This window comes from Halichondria panicea, chromosome 5 (assembly GCF_963675165.1).
Source record: "Halichondria panicea chromosome 5, odHalPani1.1, whole genome shotgun sequence".
NCBI lineage: Eukaryota > Metazoa > Porifera > Demospongiae > Suberitida > Halichondriidae > Halichondria > Halichondria panicea.
The window spans coordinates 3,195,119-3,218,781 of NC_087381.1; the positions used below are offsets into that span (position 1 = coordinate 3,195,119).

General features: G+C 40.7%; 4 protein-coding genes across 7 annotated transcripts; 2 read left to right on the forward strand and 2 right to left on the reverse strand.

Moving 5' to 3' along the window:
* LOC135336362 (ubiquitin carboxyl-terminal hydrolase 36-like) lies at positions 1 to 5,547 on the reverse strand. The gene is made up of 9 exons (XM_064532124.1): positions 5,536 to 5,547; positions 5,183 to 5,291; positions 4,905 to 5,078; positions 4,486 to 4,639; positions 3,053 to 3,224; positions 2,521 to 2,655; positions 2,017 to 2,116; positions 242 to 1,884; positions 1 to 108 (listed from the first exon to the last, which is right to left on the reverse strand). Exons 1-8 carry the CDS (start codon positions 5,545 to 5,547, stop codon positions 1,715 to 1,717), a joined length of 1,026 nt encoding a protein of 341 aa, XP_064388194.1. The 3' UTR covers positions 1 to 108; positions 242 to 1,714.
* LOC135335821 (ankyrin repeat domain-containing protein 29-like) lies at positions 3,533 to 8,583 on the forward strand. Of its 4 annotated transcripts, none has more exons than XM_064531396.1 (10): positions 3,533 to 5,302; positions 5,934 to 6,384; positions 6,441 to 7,073; positions 7,129 to 7,245; positions 7,521 to 7,619; positions 7,694 to 7,792; positions 7,851 to 7,949; positions 8,061 to 8,159; positions 8,216 to 8,314; positions 8,374 to 8,583. In XM_064531396.1, the coding sequence occupies exons 3-10, from the start codon at positions 6,792 to 6,794 to the stop codon at positions 8,458 to 8,460; spliced, it is 981 nt and encodes a 326-aa protein (XP_064387466.1). In that variant the 5' UTR covers positions 3,533 to 5,302; positions 5,934 to 6,384; positions 6,441 to 6,791; the 3' UTR covers positions 8,461 to 8,583. The 4 variants fall into 4 exon arrangements, with proteins under 4 accessions (XP_064387466.1, XP_064387467.1, XP_064387464.1 ...); XM_064531397.1 differs by having other exon boundaries at positions 4,530 to 4,670; XM_064531394.1 differs by having other exon boundaries at positions 5,072 to 6,166; positions 6,266 to 6,384.
* A 1,590-nt stretch (positions 8,584 to 10,173) lies between these two features.
* Positions 10,174 to 22,501, reverse strand: LOC135335833 (tyrosine-protein kinase Fer-like). The gene is made up of 17 exons (XM_064531416.1): positions 21,630 to 22,501; positions 18,528 to 18,656; positions 17,980 to 18,149; positions 17,330 to 17,497; positions 16,964 to 17,101; positions 16,619 to 16,741; positions 16,462 to 16,516; positions 16,032 to 16,135; positions 15,680 to 15,755; positions 15,298 to 15,453; positions 14,898 to 15,107; positions 14,442 to 14,627; positions 13,670 to 14,016; positions 12,580 to 12,724; positions 11,261 to 11,443; positions 10,841 to 10,966; positions 10,174 to 10,608 (listed from the first exon to the last, which is right to left on the reverse strand). Exons 1-17 carry the CDS (start codon positions 22,368 to 22,370, stop codon positions 10,453 to 10,455), a joined length of 3,213 nt encoding a protein of 1,070 aa, XP_064387486.1. The 5' UTR covers positions 22,371 to 22,501; the 3' UTR covers positions 10,174 to 10,452.
* Positions 22,502 to 22,530: 29 nt separating this feature from the next.
* On the forward strand, positions 22,531 to 23,581 carry LOC135335841 (transmembrane emp24 domain-containing protein 7-like). Its single transcript, XM_064531426.1, has 2 exons — positions 22,531 to 22,798; positions 22,976 to 23,581. Exons 1-2 carry the CDS (start codon positions 22,613 to 22,615, stop codon positions 23,444 to 23,446), a joined length of 657 nt encoding a protein of 218 aa, XP_064387496.1. The 5' UTR covers positions 22,531 to 22,612; the 3' UTR covers positions 23,447 to 23,581.
* The last annotated feature ends 82 nt before the right edge of the window (positions 23,582 to 23,663 follow it).

Sequence of the window (23,663 nt, forward strand, 5' to 3'; positions counted from 1 at the left end):
CTCCCAGTCTGTCCTGACTAGTGAGTTGCTCCAACACGTCGGACTGCCTGAGGCCGTCCCACTGTGCCAGCTGGCCCTTCTTACCACTGTCCCAGGCTATCTCAGGGCCTGCATAAGGGAAACTGGTAAATTCTGCAAGGGTACAATGCTCCACAACATTATTCCTACACTGTGTGCGGCTACATGTATGGTTTTTTCTTACATATTTTCTTAAAATGCACAATCATAATCAATGGTTCACCTTGCTTGCCATTCTCCCCAGAGCTCTCAGACTTGTGTCTCTTCCTCTCCAGGACTCTTGTCATCACTGTGATACTTCTTTCTCTTCTTCTTGAGTCGACGTTCCTCGTCGCCATGCTGCTCTTTAACCAGTTCACCACCAGAATCATGGCTTTAACCCTTTCACTACCAGAATCGTGGCCTTTAACTATTTCGCCACTAGAACCACTTGAGTACAATTTTCTCGATGTAGAGAGCGAGAGCGAGAACGCTTAACCTTTTCGATATCACGATACGAGTGGTATCTACGATGATGGACAGCGGGAGCAGTGTGAGGATGGGAGATTCTTCTCCGAGGGCTACGAGATCTTGAGCGCCTTTGACGTCTGTCATGTTTCCGTGACGATTCGACACCCTCCCTAGAAGGTGATTTACTGACAGAATGCTTCTTATGTTCTTTGTTTCGGATCTTGTCTTTGTCTTCAACGCTTTGTGAACGCTTTCGATATCATTTCTTTTTGTTCTTCTTCGAGCGTTTTAGAGAGGAGATAAATTTGAATTTGCTGTTTGATTTCGGGGAGGGAGTATTCTGTCCGAGGGTAGATGTCACATGATCACTAGAGAGGTCTGGTCCGTACAGAATCAGTTTAGGAGAGGTGAGAACATCTCCGGAAGTAGTGGAGTCCACTCTTGCGACGAAGAGTTAGGAAGGGTGTGGTTTGTAGATACATGTGGAGGCGTGAGGGTGTGTTTGAGTGGAGGTGTGGGCGTGTGCTTGAGTGTAAGACGTGAAGGTGTGAATTCGATCGTCGGTGGAGGATCAATTTTTTTCTCTGTTTTAGAATCATCGATGTGAGGGCTAGGTCGCACCAACGCCACTGGTTTGGAACCAGACCCAAGTATGGATCCGGAATGGGACTGTGTTGGCTCTGAACCGGACCCAAGCATGGATCTAGAATGGGATTGTGTTGGCTCTGAACCAGACCCAAGCATGGATCCGGAATAGGACTGTGTTGGCTCTGAACCGGACCCAAGCATAGATCCAGAATGGGATTGTGTTGGCTCTGAACCAGACCCAAGCATGGATCCAGAATGGGACTGTGTTGGCTCTGAATCGGACCCAAGCATGGATCCAGTATGGGACTTTGGAGACACAAGAGCAACAGCAGAGGTAGATTCTTCATTTGAGATTTGTGTCGGAGAAGGGAGCAAAGGGCCAATGAATCTGGTTGGTCGCTCTTTAGGGGAAGCAACGTTCGAAGCCTGGATGGAACCAGCGAGTTGAATATCATCCCTGGAGTCTTCATCCATCTCGAGCAGTGACGACAAACTTGGAGGGACAACCAACTTCTTTTTGACTTTATCTTTCTGACTTCTCTTCACTTTATACGGCTCCTTTATCTGTCTTGGAACAAACACCGGTTTATTCGATTCTAACGAAGTAGGCGTGGTCTTGCTGGGTGACATGGGAATTGACGCTTTTTGTAGCAGAATGCTAAAGTTGTGCGTGATTTTTCCATTTGAAGACATCTTGGGAGGTGTAATGATCTTGGGGGACGGAGGGACAACTCCAGTCGGTTTCTTCTACAAAGGGTGTACCCGTTTTGTCGAGACCAATGGCCACCTTTTTAGGAGTGGACAAGAATTTAGGATCACTTCTCACAGCTGTAGAAAGAGTTGAAGAAGTATAATACAGTATTTCATAATGTATATAGTACAAAATAAATATGCATAATTGTTTAGAAGTATAGACAAATAGACTTTAGGATACGTACGTGTACCGTGTACGTTACAAACCTTGTGACTTGGAAGACCCCCCACTGGGAGGGGCGTGATTCTCGTCCCTGATATAAAACAGGAGGTAGGCTTCTTGTTGCAAGACAGTCGACAAACTAGCCTGCAGGGAGACACAGAGAATGCTGAAGATTGCACATTATGTCTGTTGTATTAAATCTAAGCTGATCTAAGCACACCATACATGTTGTAGCAGAGCTATACTAATTCTTTTTTTTTAATCGGACGTTTGCAATGAAAATTGTTATAGCAATGAAAGTTAGCTACAAAAAACCAGGCCCTACTGTATGTACGTTATAAATACAGCCCACGCTTTTTTCAGAAATAGACAATGTGGGCCTGAAATAAATTACTAATCTATAGTTTAAAGAGCTATTAAACGCATAAAGAAATCGAACGTTTGCAACACAAGTTATAAGTTAGCTACAAAAACAGGACAATTTGGGCCTAAAATAAATCGCTGATCTAACCACAGTGTGAGACTATTCCCACATCTGCTGTATGTACCTGTGAGACTTGCGAGTCGTTCATGCAGTACCAGCAGTTGTTGGAGTTCCTCACGTAGCAGTAGTAGTGTCCCGAGTGACAGGAGAAGCCATAGTGAACCAGCACTGCGTACAGTCGGTACCACTCACTGGGGCCCTGAGGGGGTTACAACAACATGGTGAATACTGATCATGCACGTACAGCATACTGTACAATGCTTGGTGGGAGCAACCGTTAGTAGGAATTGCAGTCTGAGTATTACACGTGCATACACTGCACACAGGTACGTAGGTATTGCCATAAGCTACAGATGTACGTAACTGTAACAGTGTACTACTATACTTATTATTGCCTGCTAACATACTGTACACGCACCAGTATAGAGCTACTATTACATTGCAAGCCAGCCTTGACAGCGTGTAGGAATGGTATGTACAGAGATCTACGTATTATCCCGGGAAGTTCCCACCATAATCACATGATTGTGTAATTAAACACACCATTCCTATAAGGCTGGCTACCTTGCAATGTAATAGTGGCTCTTATACAATACCTGTGTGCTGCTCATGAAAGGCCTCATGTTGATGTGCTCAGGGTAAGCCACCGTCTTGTTGATCTTGCCCCCGAACATGGAGTTGAAGTCAAACCTCTTCAGTTGCATCGTCAGCACGCGAGGAAGACGCTGGATTGTGAACCGTTTCTGAGCCTTGGTCATCTTCTTACAGCTGCACACACACACATAAATCAGGAAATTTAGGATAAGATAGAAACATTTTCAATCAGGCTAAAAATGAATGTGCAGTAATAATTTGTTAAGAAATTGCTTGAGCAGGTAAATACAGTACAGAACAAATACCGTCTTACTACAATGTTTTGCAAGTGAAAAACCTTTGGGAAAAAATCAGTAGAAATATTGACAACTTGGGTTCTAACTCAGAGGAGGTGCGAAGCACTTAACCTTTGCTCATTAGGTCTCTAATTGCCGTTGTGTTAATTGCATGCCAGTCTCATAAATTAGCCGCCCTTCCTAAGTGAGAGACCTAGGAAGGGCGGCTGATTTGTGAGACTAACCAACAAGCTGAAAGACATCATGCAAGACAGCCTGGAGCAAAGAGCTTGCCATCAATAGAATCATGTCAGGGAACACTCCAAAACAACCAGCTATAAGAAGCCATCATCTATGATTAAAAGAAGTTATATCCAGGACCATGCATGTACCACAGCAGAAGAGCCTGAGGCCTCCTTTTACAATGTATATACGTATAAAGTGGACCGTACATGCATGCTACATGCAACAAAGGCCAGCGATTGAGAAGCCTGGCCAAAATCTCATCCGCCCTGTGTTTGACTGTGGGAGGGAGCAGCTCAATACTTGACTGAAAGTGGTCGTCATTCTCTGTTTTACGTTTTAATAATCCATTCTCGTTCACACAGTTAATGTGCATGTGACGCTCATTCATCTCCAAAATGATCTTGTTGTTGCCAAACCAGTTCAAGATACGACAAGAAATGAAGATTTTGATGAGCTCGAGCATTCTTCCTCATTAGTATTCTCACCTGAGTTTGCCAATGTGGTCAATATCGATGGATTGAAAATTAAAGACGGCAAGGTGTTTGTTATTTGGAAGTGGCAGGTGTTACATCCACAAGACAAGACGGTAATAATAGTGAGGGGAATTGCTGTTTGTTTTCGGCCAACGGAACCCCGGACTATTCAGACGCAGAGTCTGAAACAGTCACACACCATACCTTTCAAGGTGATCGGATGTATTAAGGAAAAACTATATCCATGCAGAAGTACTCTGAAAAGCAAGTGTACTTATTGACGAAGGTGTACCTATACCGGATCATCGTGTAGCCATACACAAGAACCCGTACAGAGGTATTTGCGATCTTACTTTTGCGAAGTTCGCATACTTATGGTTGTTTGATGTTCGCAAAACATTGTTGCACGTAATAGGATAATAGTGTGTCTCCTCGCTGCACTATGGACATGCGTAGGAGTTGTCTCCCTCCAGGAGGTCTGGTTTGATGGAGCGGTGGAGAGCTTTGGAGAGGGCCGTGCAGTTCTTGATGTCCAGACTCATGTCCAGGAGGGGGTCATACGTGTTGGATGTACGCTGGCACTCGAGGCACTTCACTACAAGGGGGGGATGAGAATGTATAATAAGGTACAAATTTGCTGCCCAATTAATCCTAGTAAAAGCCGTTATATATAAATGTACTGAACTATACATAGGGCAAAAGGGATCGAGTCAAGATTCATCTACTATAATTATGAGTGTGTACGTGCCTGTAAGTACATTGATAGCAATCTTGAATGGCATGCACGCGCGTGCATATAACAAGTAAAGATAAAAGACAAAAAGTTCTGACTGACTTCTCGCCTTAATTAATTCCCTCACCTTGACTTCTGTGATAGCCGCTAAAGATCTGGTGGATGACAGTGGTTGCCTTGGAGTGGGGGTCCAGCTTAGTCGGGTAACCATGGAGACAACTCCTCTGCAGTCCATCGATGAAATAGCGCAGAAACTCGTGAGCATCTTCTTGTCTTCCGAGTCTAAAGTGCCTCGCGATGGCTACAAAAAAGAAGAAAAGGAGTCATGTTAGTAGAACAGTGCCTGAGCAGGCAAAGCAAATAATTTATGCGTCCATTTTGAATTATTAAAATAGGCAAGTTCACCTCTGAGGTGATGCACAATGGAGACTGGTTTGACACAGTTGGCAGTGATCGAGCACTTGACCACAGTGCTTCTGGAACTCACACATTGTGCAGAGTCCCGAGAGACCACCTGTTAACAATGTGTGTGTGTGTGTGTGTGTGTGTGTGTGTGTGTGTGTGTGTGTGTGTGTGTGTGTGTGTGTGTGTGTGTGTGTGTGTGTGTGTGTGTGTGTGTGTGTGTGTGTGTGTGTGTGTGTGTGTGTGTGTGTGTGTGTGTGTGTGTGTGTGTGTGTTGTTACTAACTATTGTGTGCTGTAGTTGCAACAAAATTAATGGTACTGTATGGGTACAGTCTGTAAAAAACAAATGATTACGCATGCACACATGTTTGCAAGAGGTGTACGTACAGTACTGCAGTCTGCTGTATTTATTCCACTGACATAAAATACAGTGTATGCATGTACGTACAATTATTTATATTCATTATAGAACCCCACAGTGTAAATGTGTAATTACACTTAGCTACAAAGTGTTTTAATGTGTGCACGAAGATGATGCAATAATGCTTGAGGTTACATATGAGCGTATATATATAGCGAGTGCATGAGAGCATTAATGCATCATCTGCTTGCCGCCCTCCTGTGCCACCACTATATATAAGAATGGTCTTCTCCTGAATATATATGTTACCCCGTTTTGTGAGAGTCGGTGATTTGCCCTGTGATGCATTAAACTTTCCTTTAATTAACTACCCCCTCCCCGTGCACCCAAGGATCATCGACAATTTTTCCACCATTTGTTTTGAGTCGCTCTGGATCTCAACGCTCCTTCCCTATCAGAAGAAAAGGTCCAGATTCTTATGCTGATTTGAGTACTGCCAGGACTAGTACTACTTTTGAGGTAATAAGAGTGTTATACACACTCCATGCAGACCTAAACATTATGAAATCTGTATACAAGAAGAATATAACCTTCTCCTAGAATACGAATTCCTGTCTGATAAAGGTAAGTAAAAGAAGTGTAACAATTGATGACATGGCATTAATTAATTCCAACACAAGTAGGCTGGTTTGTATCTGTCACTGCATGCAACAATTTTTTTAGGCCAACTTGATGAAAGTCACAGTATTTCACTTGACGTTATAAGTGAAAGCACTTATGTTATGGATCGTTTCCTTGAAGAGCCTGATGACGTGCCCAGTGGATTGTTACCTGCTCCAGAGGTAGGTATTTTTTTCGGAGTCCCCTATAGTTTTTTTTAGTGATGGGATTATTGCAGGTTGATTTTATGGTTGATTACAAGTTCATGAAAATTGGTCTATAAAACAAGTATAGTGAATTGGACATAGGAACGTATGACACTCTTCCTCCATTGATAAAAGATGCATCATCTAGGCTTCATTCAGCAGTGTTTAATGGAGAAGTTACCAAAGTGCGTTTGCTTGTTGAGGTCTTCAAATGCAGTCCTCATACTGTTAATAAAGTAGGTCTTACTGCTTCACACACAGCAGCTGTTAGCGGCAACCTAAGTCTGTTGGAATACTTTTTGGAAGATAGATTGGTTTTTGCAGGAATTCAATCCCACACCAACTTGTCTTTACTTCATGTTGCTGCTTACAATGGTCACCAGATGTTAGTTAAGTACCTTGTTAAGGATCATCAAATGGATCCGCTTCTGTTAGACAAGTGGCTGAATTCTCCATTGCATGAAGCCTGTCTTAATGGTGATCTTGAGACCGTGAAGTATTTGGTGAATGAAATTAAAGAGAGTCAACCTTTTTACATCAATCAGAAAACAAGCAATGGGCTTACTTTTATGCATTGCGCTGCAATTTCTGGAATTGCAAAGCTAATGGAATATCTTCTAAAGGCTTCGTATGAAAGCCCTCTTATAGTTCATATTGGAGATAAGGTATAGTCTGTATAATATATATTTTTATAGTGTATAATAATAATAATTATTACAGTATGGAATGACAGCTCTCATGATTGCATCCTATTATGGATACGAAGACATTGTTGAGCTACTGACGTCAACGGAGTTCACCCCTCAGGACTCAGAAGCTTTGAACATGAAAGATAATGTGAGTTTAGAGGATCATTTGATTATATGCATGCTTTTGACATAATACACTGGTAAAATGAGTCTGTCACGCATTAGCGTGAAAACCATGTACATGGACATCATTTTTAAATAACCATGATTGTGGTAAGACAGTGCATGTGTATATACAAATGTACTTTGGCAGTATATGAGTCTGTATGATATACATGCGAATGGCAAGCTTATATAGGTGCATGATTATAGGTGCATGGTTATAGGTGTATGGTTATAATTATTATGTTTTTATCAAATCAGTTTGGTGAGTCAGTTCTATTGAAAGCCTGCTTACAAGGACAGCAAAAGGTGGTTGAAGTGTTGGTTAAATCGAAATGTGATGTCAATACACAAAATATGGTGAGTTTTTGTATAGCTTCATAACAAATGAATCTCATATCACAATGCATGCACTGACCATGCATGCATTACAGAATGGTGAGACTACATTAATAGTGGCTGCTCAGAATGGTGACCTGGGGATAGTTGAAATATTGATAGACGCTGATGCTTCTGTAAATCAACAAAGAAACGTTAGTTAGAACAATAAGTATGCATGCATGAATTAAAATCAGTCTTTCATTCATTCAGGATGGTTCGAGTGCATTGTATATAGCAGCTCAGAATGGTCATATAAGGATAGTGGAGGCCTTGATTGCAGCAAATACCAATATTAATTTGGAAAATAAAGTAAGCTAGGACATGCATGTAAGATAAAACAATTAATAAGAACGCCATAATTTAATATGTCTACAATTGATTTAATTGCTCTTTGTACAATGCGCATGTGTCATGATGCAGGCAAAGTCTACAGCACTACATCGAGCTGCTAATAACGGACATGACGAGATAGTGAGAGTGCTCTTGGATGCAGGTGCTAGAGTTAATGTTAAGAGTGAGGTCAGATTGTTTTGTTGTGCTTTAATTCCCTGCCGGATAAAAGTTATCTCCTGTAGTCTGCTACAACTCCGCTAATGTCAGCAGCAATAAATGGGCACACAAACATTGTTGAGCAGCTTCTATTAAAAGGAGCTGACAGGTCAATTCAAAACAAGGTAACGCAATAACATAATTATTTGTTCTGGTGTCATGCAACTTATTTTAATACCTGCAGTATCCTGAAGGCTTTAATACTGCTTACGATCTGGCTGTAATACGTGGACATGTGAAAGTATGTGAAGTGCTTCGTCGGTATCCATAAATATAATATTGTTTGTCTATTTGTTTTTACGTTCTATGAGCTAACTATATTCAGATACAGTCATTCTTAGTAACAGCACATTGCAATCGTATATATAATTATAATGACTCGGAGAGGAAGAAAGTGATGATAAACCCATGCATGCATGCATGCACATAATTACAACAGCACAAGTATACATGCATGCATGCATTGTAAAGGTTGAGGAGTGGAATGTAAAGAAATACTTAAAGGTATTAGCTTACGAATTGATATTCCGAGAATGCACCCTTTATATTCAGTTATACCACTGAGAATTCAAAACGCCTGGCCCCCATGCAGACGTTGCGTACAAAAATGAAATTCGATATTTTAAGCGTGATTTAAAAATTAATGTATTAGAGCGCTGACAACCATTAGATGGTGGGAGCGAAGGAAGTTCCAAATGGTAAGGCTAAAAAAAGCTGTTTGCAAGTTGTTGAAAAAGGGTTTGATTGTGGGAGTGGCCTCCAGACGGGTGGTGCAGTTATAGACTGATAATTATACTGATTCAAATAATTTGGGCTTGGCTGAGAGCTAAATGTTGAATGGAGTGCAGTAATTAAATCACGTTAGCTCCTGGTAACTCGTTATGCATGCACGCAAGCTGTATATAGTTTTGTCCTACAGGGGATCGATACAACACCATGCATGCATGGCCAGTCCCAATTAGCTTTGCATGGGACAAATTAAATCATTAATTGTTGTCTTTAATTTGTCCCATGCAAAGTTAATTGATTTATCCCATGCAAAGTTAATTGATTTATCCCATGCAAAGTTAATTGGGACTGGCCATGCATGGTGTTGTGTCGATCCCCTGTAGGACAAAACTATACTCAGGTAGGTTAAGGCAGCTTTTTAGCAAAACAGCATTAAATTGAAGATGAAGTGTACTGTATACAACTCAGATTTATTGTATAATATCTTGACAATAGTACCTTTTTCACCCAAAATGTATTGTGGACATAAATACCATTAATTTGATAACACTATTACCATGGTTACTATCTTGTTGTGTGCGTTAGCTGTTACCAAAAATGACTGACCTTAACTAACATTTTAGAAATGCAGCCTCCAATATAGCCTCGGTCCCAGGCCGATTTTTCTTTAATAGAACGAAGCGTTCAATTGGAGACGGATCGGCCTGGGGTCGAGGCTACCTCCAATACTACTTTATACAAAGCAATATTACTACCAAAAGAAAGCTATTGGTGATATCTAATAGAAAAAAGGTTAGTATTTGGTATGAGGTCATTCTAGCTCAGATTACAGTAACTTAATTGATAAAAATGCTGAAAAATGGAGAAAATTAATCATTCATATGCATACTGTACAAAATACATGAAAGCAGCCCTAAATACTAGCATTGTACTATAGTAAGAGCTTTCTTTTGATACTAAGATGGGGTCATGAAATTGTGTATTGGAGGCTGCATTCTGAAAAGAGTTGTTTAAAATAAATGGTCACAGGTAACGCACACAACATGCCAGTAACCATGGCAACAATGTTATCACTTTCTACGTATAAGATATAATTCAAGAGCAAGAACATGCATTGATGATGCCATTTCACAATGACAAGGCACTTCATTAATCATACTATTTATGGCACTGATCTTAATAATTATGCCTTAACCTACCTGAGTACAACTTGCGTGGATCTATAAATTATTGTGCTAGTCTACTTTGATTGGAATCAGATCACCAAAACAAATCTATAAACATAGTAAATAATTATTATAGCCAACAGTACAAATAATCATCAGCAGACAAACACAATATTTCATGATAACTATACTCTCAGGTGTAAAAAAATAAACATCACAAAAAAATATCTGTTCACCGACTGCCAATTAAGTTATACATTGTAAAAGAGAGAGGGATACTAGGTTCTAGTGTATATATATATATATATAAGTGCATAAAACACAGAAAAAACACACAACACACATAGATCTACATTCAAAAGGCATGTTCAGTTTTTGATCTTGTCAAAGCTCTGCTGCAACATGTCAAAGACAGTCCTGAAGTCAGGTCTCTCCTCTGGGTCATATTGCCAGCACTGCTGCATCACGCCATACACCTCCTGAGGGCAGTCAGTGGGTGGGGGCATCCGATAACCATTTTCAATCTGTGTGAGTGTGTACGTTTGTAGTGGGCGGGGAGGGGAGGAGACAAGTTTACCCATTCATAAATTTGAGTAAGAAGGGACTTCACGATAATACACTAGGCTACAATACTTGCGTGTATGACTTGGTATAAATAAATCTATTTTTAGGGTACACGCATTCAAGAGTGCCATCCATTAACGCTGAAATTAATTAGCAGTTCTCTAACTATAATAATAGAGACAACAAGCACACCTCCATTCGTGCGTCCTGATTGTTCATCCCAGGGTAAGGGGCGGAGCCACATGAATATGTCTCCCAGAGGAGGATTCCAAAGCTCCAAACGTCACTGGCAGGAGTGTACTTGCCGTAGTTGAGGGCCTATTGAGGAAAGAATGACAAAATTAGAGACAGCACCATTAGATATACAATACTGAAATAAACTACGCAATGACTTTATGCACACTAACTCAATAGTACAGGTACACAGTGTACATACATTAATTTCACAGTTTAATGACACTACTATTATAGTTCACACTTCTAACAAAGCATTGACTCTCCAAAGGACAAGATGACTACATGCAGTATAGCATAGTGTTCCACTGCACCGATACAAACCACACACATACATGTACCTCGGTGTACAACATCCCCCCTCACACACACACACACCTCAGGGGCAGTCCACTTGATAGGTATAGCCCTTGTTCCAGACTGCACTGTGTACTCACTATCATCACTCTCTCTGCTCATACCAAAGTCACCGATCTTGACAACGTCTTGGTCACCCACTAGACAGTTCCTGGCTGCCAGGTCACGATGGATGCAGTGCTGCTCCTCTAGATACACCATACCCTGCATGAGGTAAAAAACACAATATGATTATATTTTTGTCACTGATGCACTAAAAGCTTCGGTATGACTGTGGTACTACTATCAACCCTCAGGTTACACAATTATGATAATAGCAGTGTTGCTTTCAGCCAGCAAAAAAACACAAGTACTCAGGGTTTCATCTAGTGGGGGGGGGGAAGCTTCCCCCCCCCAAAAGAGAGGGGAAAATAAGAGGAGAGAGAGGAGAGAGAGAGAGAGAGAGAGAGAGGAGGGGGGGGGGAAGGAGAGAGAGAGAGAGAGAGAGAGAGGAGGGGGGGGGGAAGGAGAGAGAGAGAGAGAGAGAGAGAGAGAGGGCCGGGTACTATAACCAACATTATCTAGACACGGTATCAGCTTTAAGTCCTCAACGCCAATTCCACCTTTAGCTTCAAAGCCATCAGAATAATCATAGTTTGTTGGTGGGTTCGAACTCATAATAATACTTCAAATCAGTCGTATACCGTATTACTAGAATATTTTGCTGGTGAAAAACCTTTGCAAATGAGCCAAATCAGTAGAAAATTTGACCCTTTGCGATCTAACTATTGCGTTCTGGCAAGGATCGTATGTATTTACTAGTAATAATTTACGGGTTTTATTGTTGCAAATTAATCAACCATTGCAAAGTTTGCAAATGTTTGATGCATGGTACTAAATTTTATAACTAAATTTAGTTGAGATCACACACTAAGTATAATTATACATCCCCCGTATCTGACCCTATACGCTATTTAATTGGTGGGCACGTGATCTATGAAGCCTTGCAAGCATGTCGCTAGCCTACATGTAATAGGCTCTGGGTCCTGCTTGTGTGGACAACCTGGATACTAGGCCAATGTCAAGTTGAGCGTAACTATGTAGTTACTACGTACACTCCACACCTGCTGATAGATAGTGTGCCCACAAGGGCTTTATGACACTGGGCTAAGCCCACAGGGGCTTATATGGCACTACATGTGTACACTTGCACTGACACACAAGAACTTATCGACACTGTGTACACCTGTTGATAGACACACTACCCACAAGGGCTTATCAACATAACAAATCTTTAGGGTATATTATATGAAGCCCAAGAGCTCACATACATTTGTAGGATTACTAGGGTTAGTTCTTACCTTGGCAGCGTCGATAATCATGGAGCACAGTTTACTTTTAGTCTGACCGGCTCCTTTCTTTCTTAGGAAGTCCAGGAAGGCTCCCCCTGGCATAAACTCCATTACAATATACACCTGGTCCTTCTGCGTGCACACTCCTATGAGACTGTGTGTGTGTGAGTGTGTGTGTGTGTGTGTGTGTGTGTGTGTGTGTGTGTGTGTGTGTGTGTGTGTGTGTGTGTCTGTGTGTGTGTGTGTGTGTGTGCACTAAAAATTATCTATTTTTCAATCTGCATGTACATGTATACACAGTGAATGTACACTTCAGAAATTTTTTAACGACTACGTAAGTGCTACGAACAGAGAACATACACATAATTGCAGTTCAATATGATATCCACAAAAGCAACATTTGGTCAACTTGAAACAATGGTGCCAGCATGACTAAATAATAGACACTGTTTTGGAGGTGTCTATGGGATTTAGAAGCCCAAAGGCACTGATTTAGTATCCCGAGCGTATAGCGAGGGTATACTGCAAGTGGCTAAGGGCTTCTAAATCACATAGACACCTCCAAAACAGTGTCTAGATACTAGCGTGCATGCACAAACCTTGCCCTCGAGGCTGACTACAATATAATTACTTGACAACGGGATACTAGGTATACTGATAGTAAACAACAGTAGGTATACTACATGTAAGTCCCATATATAGTGTACCTGCTCTGAGGCACTTTTCCCATGTACTTCCCATGTAGATCTTATCAACTAGTGTCTAATGTTAGGTACCGTATAGCGGGTTATTTTCATAGGAAATTTTCGTATAATTATTTCATATTGAAGAGCATCACACAAAAATTAAAACTACGAAATCATTCTACTGCAACAGATTCAACGTCACTATCCGAGCTGTACGAATATTTAAATACGAAATATTCAAATGAGTCGTTTGTGCGAAAATTTTCACCAACAAAAATTACCCGCTATACGGTATACAGTTTACAGTTACAAAAACTGTACAAAGTGTGCCTGATATTTAGGAGATAATAGTGATAGCACTGTACAATCGACACTATTCAGCATTATTTGAACCCAGTCTGATAAGCCCTCACCTGACAATGTTTGGATGCTGGTAGCCCTTGAGAATGTCAGCTTCTTGTAAGAACTTCTCCGTGTCATACAAATCACTAGAGCGACAAGTCTTCATAGCCACCTTCCGACCATCCCTCAAATATGTCGCCTCAAAAACATCTCCGAAAGCCCCCTTTCCGATTTTCTTCCCTATCTTAATTTCATCCCTTTGAAGCTCCCATTTGTCGTACTTTGATATGGGCTTGATGATAATAGCCCCTGATTGCCTAGTAACCGGGGTGCCAGAGCTAGTGTGGTAATCGAGCAGGAACCGGATCTTAGAGAAGGCCTTGGACTCGAATCGGTACTGTTTCTGACTAGTCATGTCCTGTACAAAGAAGGACGGCACATTAATTCATACACTCCTGGTAATAATTTTATATTAGATTGCACCCTCAATTTGCTAGTGCAGTGTTCAGTTAGGCACATCTTTAATTACACAATCCTAACTCAAATTATGAGCATTCAAAATTAGCAAGGCCCATTTCGGAAGAATCACCAGGATAGCCCATGCTTCCCTTCTTCTTGGAGAATCGAGCATCTTGAACCGAAAGCAATCACAGATCAAAACACATCGTTAAATAGTAGTATGGCATAACTAACCATACTTTCAGCATAAACTATTTTGTTGTTCTGTATAATTATGATGTCCAGTTCAAAACCATACTAGCAATACGATCATTATCTTATAACCATGTATATAATTATGTGTATTGAATGCTCATACATTAACAGAACATTCCTGGCACTCACATCAGTGAAGACTTGGATGACGAAGTGTTTGGCTGATCCCTTGTACTTGCAGGTGAGGACGTATTTTCTTTGCCTCTCAGAGTAGCGTACCATGTAGTCACCCTCGACCTTACATTTGTTCTCCGCTAGTCGTCGATCAATGTCCCCAAAGTACCACTCTTCCTCCTCCACAGGGATGTCCGGCGGCTGTAGGGGTGTATGTGAGTGAACACTAACACACAGCTACAGTAGAACCCATGTACTGAAGAAATACTTACAGTATCCTGATCCCAAATACAAAGTTGGTGTTATGAATACCTCAACAAAGGCCACATACGTGTATAGTACAAACCTGCTTCTCAAAATGTGTCCATTATATAATAGAAAGCCTAGCACTTGTACTCAAAAGTAGCTAGTGGTGTATACACAAAATAATGTTGGTTTCAGAAACCTGACACAACACAGTATAAAGTGTACCTGATCATAATTATCAGCACTCTCATCCGACTCGTATCCAGTTTCTTCCGTGCTGGCAATGGTGTCATGTGACTCACTGGTCGTGAGCGGGGACACAGATTCTTCCACTGACGAAATTGACGGACCACGAGTCTTCTTCTTTCCTCGGAACAGCGTCTTGATCTTGCTGCTTGCACTCTTCATGTTCTTCAAGGTGCTGCCCCAGGCAAGCTGTATATAGTACATGTAGTATTGAGCACAAAGTAGATATCCGGCACAGATTAAACTGTTGCTATAGCAGCTAATAAGCCTACATGTATTACATAAAAATCTCTACAATCAATAATTATGTTTACGAAACTATTACATTTTTGTGCATTGTGTTAGTTGCTCATCACATAATTACCACACCATTGCTCACCGTTGATCTCCGTCCTGCGCCACTGTCCATTGCTGGCTCAGCAGCACTAGCCGCTGCCAGCTCGCTGAGGTCAACTCCCTCCCCTAGGGGGTCAAACATAGGGGGCGTTTCCCCAGCCATTGCATCCACTGCCTCTTTGATCAGTATAGTTTGCTCCTGTGAGGACGAGTGTGTGTGTGTGTGTGTGTGTGTGTGTGTGTGTGTGTGTGTGTACGAGTTAAAGATGGCCCAAGAACTTTATATTACACAGAACGTATATTTACTATTATAAAAATGGTGTGCCTTAAGTTGGAATCTTTGCGCCAACAACATTGTGCATTACAGGGTGTACCTATATAATTGTATGTATGTTTTAGGGAGAAGTTCTCGTCGCATGTCTTACCTGCTTCCTAGCCACTGAACATTGCACTTCCCTGATAGCAGCGTTCAGTGTGGCCACACGCACATGCTTGGGTGGTCTGCACAGGAGAGCAACGTAGGTTCAACCAACGTAAACAATTAATTAACGGTATAATTATGGTCACCCTTTCAATTCAAGCTTAAGCCTAACAGAAATGCTGATTGATTTACAAATGTAGGGAGGAAGAAAAACAAGTGAATGTGCTAAAAACTTAAAGTACATGTGCTTGCAAGTACAAGGTCAAATAATTAAGATCTATGGAGATTCTATAACACAGTACGTCAATCAAAAGTAGTCTATCATAATTATACTGTATCAAAGCTAGCGGCCTCACTGTTGTGCTGTCTCCTTAGATGGTGATGGTGGTGGCGGGGATGACACTGAGCCACTGTCCTCAATACCATTTCCTGACGAATTTAGCACCTCAAGTTCCTCAGACTAAGAGGAGGGAATCAAAATAAAGATCCAATAGAGACTCACCCTTAGAACTGCTTTCACCACTATAACAAAATATTGTTACACAACACAACTACTACATAATTAATGTACATACGTACATGTACAACTTGGTTTAAAATAATTATGTGTGTATTTTGTAAGGCCAGTGTTTTATTACACCCATCTCCATCTCTATACAAATAATTATACAGTTTGTTAGACCTTGCATGTTCCCATGCAGGTACACTATTGAAAATGTAAATTATCGATCAAAAATGAAGTCCCTTTATTATAAGAGCTTGATTTGACCACTGGAATTTAAATACCTTCTGTTGAATATCTTTCCCGTGTTGCTCGAGGTCACTTTCAAGTGTGGCAAGCCTGGATAGAAAACACCATAATGTTACAAATAATCACGTATACATCACATATATTGTACACAAATTAATAATACGTCCATTAAGCCACACATTCATAGTGTACCTTAACTTCATGACATTGTGAGTGAGGTTGTTGACCACAATCCCGCCCGCCTCCACCTTAGGAGCCGTGGGACTCTCCAGTAGATCCACCTCAAATGAGAAGTAGTCCAGGGGAGGGTTCTCTCTGATAGAGAGATGAGGGCGCTTGTTATAGGATTAAACAAACAAAAAAGTTCCCACCTATAATATATACAATTCCTGGCTACATACACTTTATAACAGTGGTTTAGGCATAGGCAAATAATAATATTATTATAACCCCCTAAAAACATTGTTCTAACCCACATAATGTGAGGCCTGCATTATTGTATACAAAGAGAATAGGACATAGACATGATATACTTACTCCTTGTGCTCCTGTACAAAGCTGCTGTATTCAGCATCCTGTTGTACAGCATTGAGACACAGGTACAGCTTCTCAAAGGACTCCTGGTAGGTCTGAGTGAAGTCCACAGCCTTGGCATAGTTCATCATAGCGTCTCTCCTGCAAATAGCAGTGCGTGGGTTAGGTAAAGATCATTAATGTGACACACACAATATGAGTTGGATAGAAAAAGGAGTTGGGTAAAGATCATTGTTGCTACACACACAATGTGAAGTAGACAGAAAAGGTAATTAGGTAAAGATGACTAGCACAACAAATGCAATGTAGGCTGGCTTAGTCAGTCTGGTAAAGGGTCAACAAATTCATGAACGGCAATACACTACTCACCACTGTCCAATCTGTAGCTGCATTCTCTGCTGCAGTGTGTCTAGTGTGAATGGGACCAGGTGGAGACGATGGTGCTCCATGTGCCTGTTGGCATTCACAATGGAGAGACTGTACTCATTGTGCGTACTGTGCAGCTTGTCAGCAGAACCTACAAACTTCTTACGAGCCCTGCAAGTGGACAGGTTTTATACTTTGTTAATAGTTGAGCATAAGAATTATATTATACTCAGTGGTTGACAACGTACAAGTAAAAATAAGTGAAGCTACGTACCAATAAGCAAAAAGAGTGCACCGAACACCATCAAGGTTTTATAATTATTCCTAGCACAGTACCTTGTATGTATACAATACACTACTACTTACAGGCATTGTACTACTTGTACTAAGAAGGCATGGTTAAAAGGTAGGGTTGCATAATTTACTGTCTGCGTAGATTGCATGCGTTTGGGATACTACAGGAGCTCTTGAATCACATAAATACTATCTAACAAGTTTTACGGGTTTACTCTGTACTGATCAATCAGATAGGCTTATTAGTTTCGCTAACTATTAACTAATTCGATCATAATAAGCAATCAGGTCTATACACCTGTACTGTATCATGTTACATCACTCGCACACTCACATGCACACACAGTACCGGCTCTCACCTGTCCTGATCCTGTGGCTTTGGAGGGTCCTTTGCTAGAGTGACTTCAAGCTTATCTTTGGACTGTTCAGCCTTCTTGACATAGTGTCGGTACTCTTTCTTAAGGTTGGTCACTCGTGAGCAAGATTCAACCTTCTCTTTGTCCATCTTTGCCAGCTCCCTATCAAATACCTGCATGCATGCAAAGTTTTTTATGAGGACACTCAGAATCAATCAGAATATTACAGACGAGAAACGTTTTATTAATGTACTCGAAACTCATGTCTTATTTTTTGCTCTGAAACAAACTTATCTAAGTGGAAACCTTTTTACAATACAAAAACAATAGGCTCGGATCAAAACACGCGTACAAAGTACATGGTATATATCGGTTGCTCTATAAGGTAACATATACAACTCTAATGCACTTTGAGTTTACATTCCTGTGTAATAGTCAAGGGATTTTTAATCCTGGCTTTGCACATTGTCGATGTACGTGTATATGTCATGCCTGCTAGTGGAATTATAATTTTGCAATTAGCAAAGCCATAACTAATAGTAAAGTCTCACCGTTTTGGCTCCTCTTTTGTCTCTGATGAGCTGGTCGACAGTGCCCAAGAGCACCGTGTTCATTTGAGCAGCCCCAGCACTGATCTGCTTCTGAACATTCTCTGACATCTCAAGGTAACTCAACCAGGCCTGTGTAATGAGGTTCAGGTTTTGGTGAGTATGACTGAATGATAATTATACACAATAGGCCAAGTATCAATGACCTAAAGTTGCTTGTGTATAATCATTCTAATACACATGCACCAATAATGCTCTCAGCTACACTGTAACAGGTATTCCTCGGTCACTATACAAATGTGCACAAGCCCATGCAGCCTGAGACTTACTCAAACCTTTAATTGTCTATTTAATAATAAATTATTGTGCAAGAGTTGCAGCTTAACATACAGGGAATGCAACATACAACTGTCTTACTCTAGTTATTGAGTTAATTAACTAGTAGTCAAGTTTTCACAAGAGTGCAGTTTCTCAAACGTTGAATGAAGCCATAACTTTTAATCTGAGTGTATTGACAAAGATGGTAGTCTACGTGACTGTGTACTTTGAAGTGATATGATGACAGAAGTATTCTTTCCTGAATCAACACAGCATATAATATTCATTCACTAATGCTTCATTATAATGATAATCATCATGTGTAAATACCCCCTGTTTGTATGGTGTTCAGAGCGGTAAATACATGCAGTGGTCTCCCACCTAACAGGCAAAAAATGTAACTTCCAGGAAAACAACCCCACTTGACATTACCACTGCACACACTGACCCCTCTACAGCTGTATGTAGTTGCTATAGGAATTATCGAGAGAATAATACTCTACAAATGTTTGTCTATACCTATATAGAATTTTACACAGCTCATTACACATCCATTCCACTCAAGCTATACACATGCATACGTAGCCACTGGATATACAGGGAAAACAAGTGCCTACTTGTCAAGCTACTGACTGTGTATATGCACGACCTCCTGTGCAGACAGGACGATCAGTACAAAAGCTTGTTACCTAACAGACTGTTCACAATAATAAAAAGAGTAGCCTCAAATCTCACTCAGCTAGTGAATAGTGTTACTAGTAGTAGTAGTGGAAAGGAAACAATGAATTTACTACTTGAATTATAATATAGTGTTCTGAGAATAACTATTGTACCTACATGTACAATGGTATCCAGTTTTAATAATTTGTGCTATCCCCCCTCTCTCTCTCCTGCCCCCGCCATATTCGATCTTTGATCAACAATCGTTACATGTACAAAACGAAGGATAAACAACAATGTGGGCATTTGTACATGTATATATTATTGTTGAGTGTGTATGTTTCGTTAAACTATATAAAAGTTTGTGTATCTTTCAACATGAGCCAGATGCCCTACTGTTTGGTGCTGATAGTTTGAGAGTCTATAGTATAAGCAACCCATGCAGCAGACCACTAACATAATACAGAGTAAACAAAACAAAAGGCAGGTAAGGTTTGAGAAAATGAGACTGAATTGTATAGTACAATTATGTAAACTGTGTAAGAGTTGCTACTGCATGTAATTAATAGTTATGATTCCATATGAGCAGGACGGACATGTACACGTGTCACTGCCTCGCTAGGGATATGAATTATGTACCATAGTAAGAAATTATGTTGCTACTCATACAGGCATAATTTAAATTCTATACTATATACGAAGAGGACAATTTCCCACCTTAAATTAGAAGGTATTTATGGTTCTGAAACAAGATATTATTGTAAGTTGATCAAGCTAGAATAGAGGGCACAAAATGAAAAGAGGGATCGATACACCTACTGCACATGGTTGGCTAGTTATCTGGTTATGACAGTGAAACCCATGCATGGGATGTGAGACCAAAAGAGGGCGATAACAGCTGATAATCATTTCCAGGCTTCATTGTGGCAGCCATGCATATTAGGTAGGAGCAACACACCTACCATGTACCTTAACATTGCACAGTGACACCTGTTAGACTAAGTAGTGCAATATGTGGGTGTGATGAAAGAGTATATTATACAGCCGGGTCTGAGTACCTAAAAGCTCATAGCTATATTACAACAACGTATGAACAGTTGTGGAGTGTTTATAACAACGAATACACGTCTGTTTTCTTGCTGTTACAGTAAACAAAAACAAAACAGGGAGACCGGTATAGAGTAGTTTGGTAAACTTGTACAAACAGCTACAATGCAGTTATTATGGTGTAAGCCCTCCAGAAATCCTTGTTACAATTGTATCTAGAAAACTAAGAACAGGTACAGCAGGTGTACAAAACACCAAGAAATGAGAGTCAAAAAATCCCGTAGTCAAATCAAAGCAAAGCAAATTGGTACACATTCTATGCTCTGTGAAAGAATGTTCCACTCTGAACAACTTTCACTATGTGTAGCTAAACACAACCACAACCACACAGAGTAAACAACATAGACCAACCTCACAAACCAACAGCATGCAATCTGATTGATTTATGATTCTATAGTCTCAACAGAAACTGTACAACGGGAGCCCTATCACGAGCACAGAAGGAAATCACTGAATATACCAGTGCCTCTCTCTAACTACACAGCCTTGTTGGGAAATACCAGCTTAATCATAATAATTACCGAACTCATCCCTCGAATCTGAGGCACATATAGCTAATTTACTTGTAGCCATACAACACTATATTGAATCAAATCGGACACCTGACAACCATTCCATTTAGTTAAAAATCTATGGTGCAACGACCATACTACAAAAATCAAAGACACTCCCACAGCCAATCAATGTGTAGTGCTTATATATTCATCAACACTTTACCAATAACATAAAATACTATTGGCATGATTTATGCACACAAGCAGTTATCACGGTTACTTAGGCCACCACCCATGTTATTGCGGTACAGTAACACAGGTAGGAAAATCCCCACCTTAGTACACGACAAACAATTAAAATTACAGGCCCCTCCACAAAGTAACCCTTATTGTATAAGCATACTATACACTAAATAACCGATTATCTGTATGGATAATTACAACAGGTTCACACCAGTTCTACTCAATACCTTGTACAGTCTGGAAACAAACACATACGCATTAACAACTTTTTTGGAAAACATACCTGAAAAATTGGAGAAGATGGGTCAGACACACTCGCTGCTTTTTTGCTAGCCCTCATGTTGGTCTTCAGAAGCTCTTCAGCGTACGCCTTGTCTTGTTTTGCTCTGTTGAAGACGTGAAATCTAAGGCTCTCCAATGCAGTGAGTTCATCGTCATGTCTTTTTCCAATCGCATCAGTAGCACTTTGTAGACACTGACCAAAAGTTTCAGGTCCCAGATCTCCATTAGCAACTGCTAGCACTGGGATTGTGGTAGACTTTACTAGTGATGCCAGAGCCTGCATATTTACTTCTACTGGTGGAAGGACTTCGGCTGGTCTCCTGGGCAATGGTGGACCTGAATCTTGAGAAGGTGTAGTGGGTAGATGGTCTGTAGGCCTTCTTGGTAGAGGAGGACCAGCTTCCGACTGTGAGGGTAGTGAGGGTAATGGTTCCGCTTGTCTGTTAGGCAATTGAGGTCCTTTTTCTTGTGTCCGTGGTGTAGGGAGAGGCTCTGCAGGTCTCTTTGGCAAGCTGGGAGGTGTTGGCTCAGCTGGTGGCTTGGGCTTTTGAGGGGTGCTTACTGTTGTAGGGCTTTTTGGTTGAGGCTGCACTGGAGAATCATTTGCTAAAGGTGGCCACCTCTTGGCTATAGATGCAGAGACTCTTGGAGTTGGAATTGGAGGAGTTTTGGTTGAGCTGCTGGAGGAATCTGAAGAATTGCGATTTCCTGCTGTTCTCGAAGGCAGCGCAGGAGAAGACATTCTTTCATTAATGAGTTAGAAAGAAATGTAAGGAAAATTTACACTGTTTACAAACAAGCTATGTACAAGCTTCCTACGAGCTTGGTGGTTTTGGGCTTGTAAAACTGTTGTAGCTGACGAGCTTATCTAGATCACGTGCAAAACGACCACAATGTGTGACATTCATGCGGTAACAAAAAACTTTGTTTGCCAACGTGGCAAGCCTCGGTACGCGGTCAAATCATAAGGATCTATTTACCAAGATGGCTAGTTTTAAGAGCCTTCTAAGACACACTACTGCTATGATATGGTCTATTCTAGTACTAGTTTTAATGCTCAGTTTCCTTGAAGTTCAAGCTGCAGAGCTGACGTTTGAACTACCCGACCGAGCTAAGATGTGCTTCTATGAAGAGATCCAGAGCGGCACAGCATGTGCACTAGAATATCAAGTAAGTACTACATGTAGAGACCGTGTGCATACAGTAATACCTAACTAGCTATGACATGTGCGACAGTACGGTACACACGTAGATCTATTCTATTTAATGCTCTCTATACGAATATAATTATTATACAACGTTAGTGCACAGTACAATAGTATATCTGAGTGTCCTGAATGTCTGCAGGTGATTTCAGGGGGGAATTACGATGTAGATGCCGTATTATATGGCCCGAATGAGAAAATTCTCTACCAAGCACAACGAAAACAATACGACTCCGTTGACTTCACAGCTGACGTTGCCGGTGAATACTACTTCTGTTTCAGTAACGAATTCTCAAGTTTCACTCACAAGCTGGTATATTTTGACATAATGGTAGGAGAAGAGCCGCCACTAACTGAAGAAATGGGAAGACATCACACGGCACTCACACAACTTGAGATGTCGACGGTACGGATTCACGAAGGGTTAAAAATAGTCCGAGATTATCAGACCCATCATCGATTAAGGGAGATGGCCGGACGAGATATGGCGGAGTTCTTGGGAGAGAGAGTTCAATACTGGTCGTTAGGAGAGACTGGTGTTTTTGTGTTCATAGGTCTTACAACAATTTTTATTCTTAGGAGGTTTTTCGCGGATAAGAGAAGTGCAATTTAATCATAGTTAGTTTATAGCTAGTAGGTTATTGATATTATTATTGTTATATTCACACGGAAAATAATCACCCCAGTGTGTCATGCATTCATTAGTGTAAATGTATACTTTAATTATACATCGACTTCTACGTACGTACTTCTTCATAATTAAGTTAGGGTTAGGTATACGAATATACGTACATGTATGGCGTAACGTTGTGTACATGTACATATAGTTC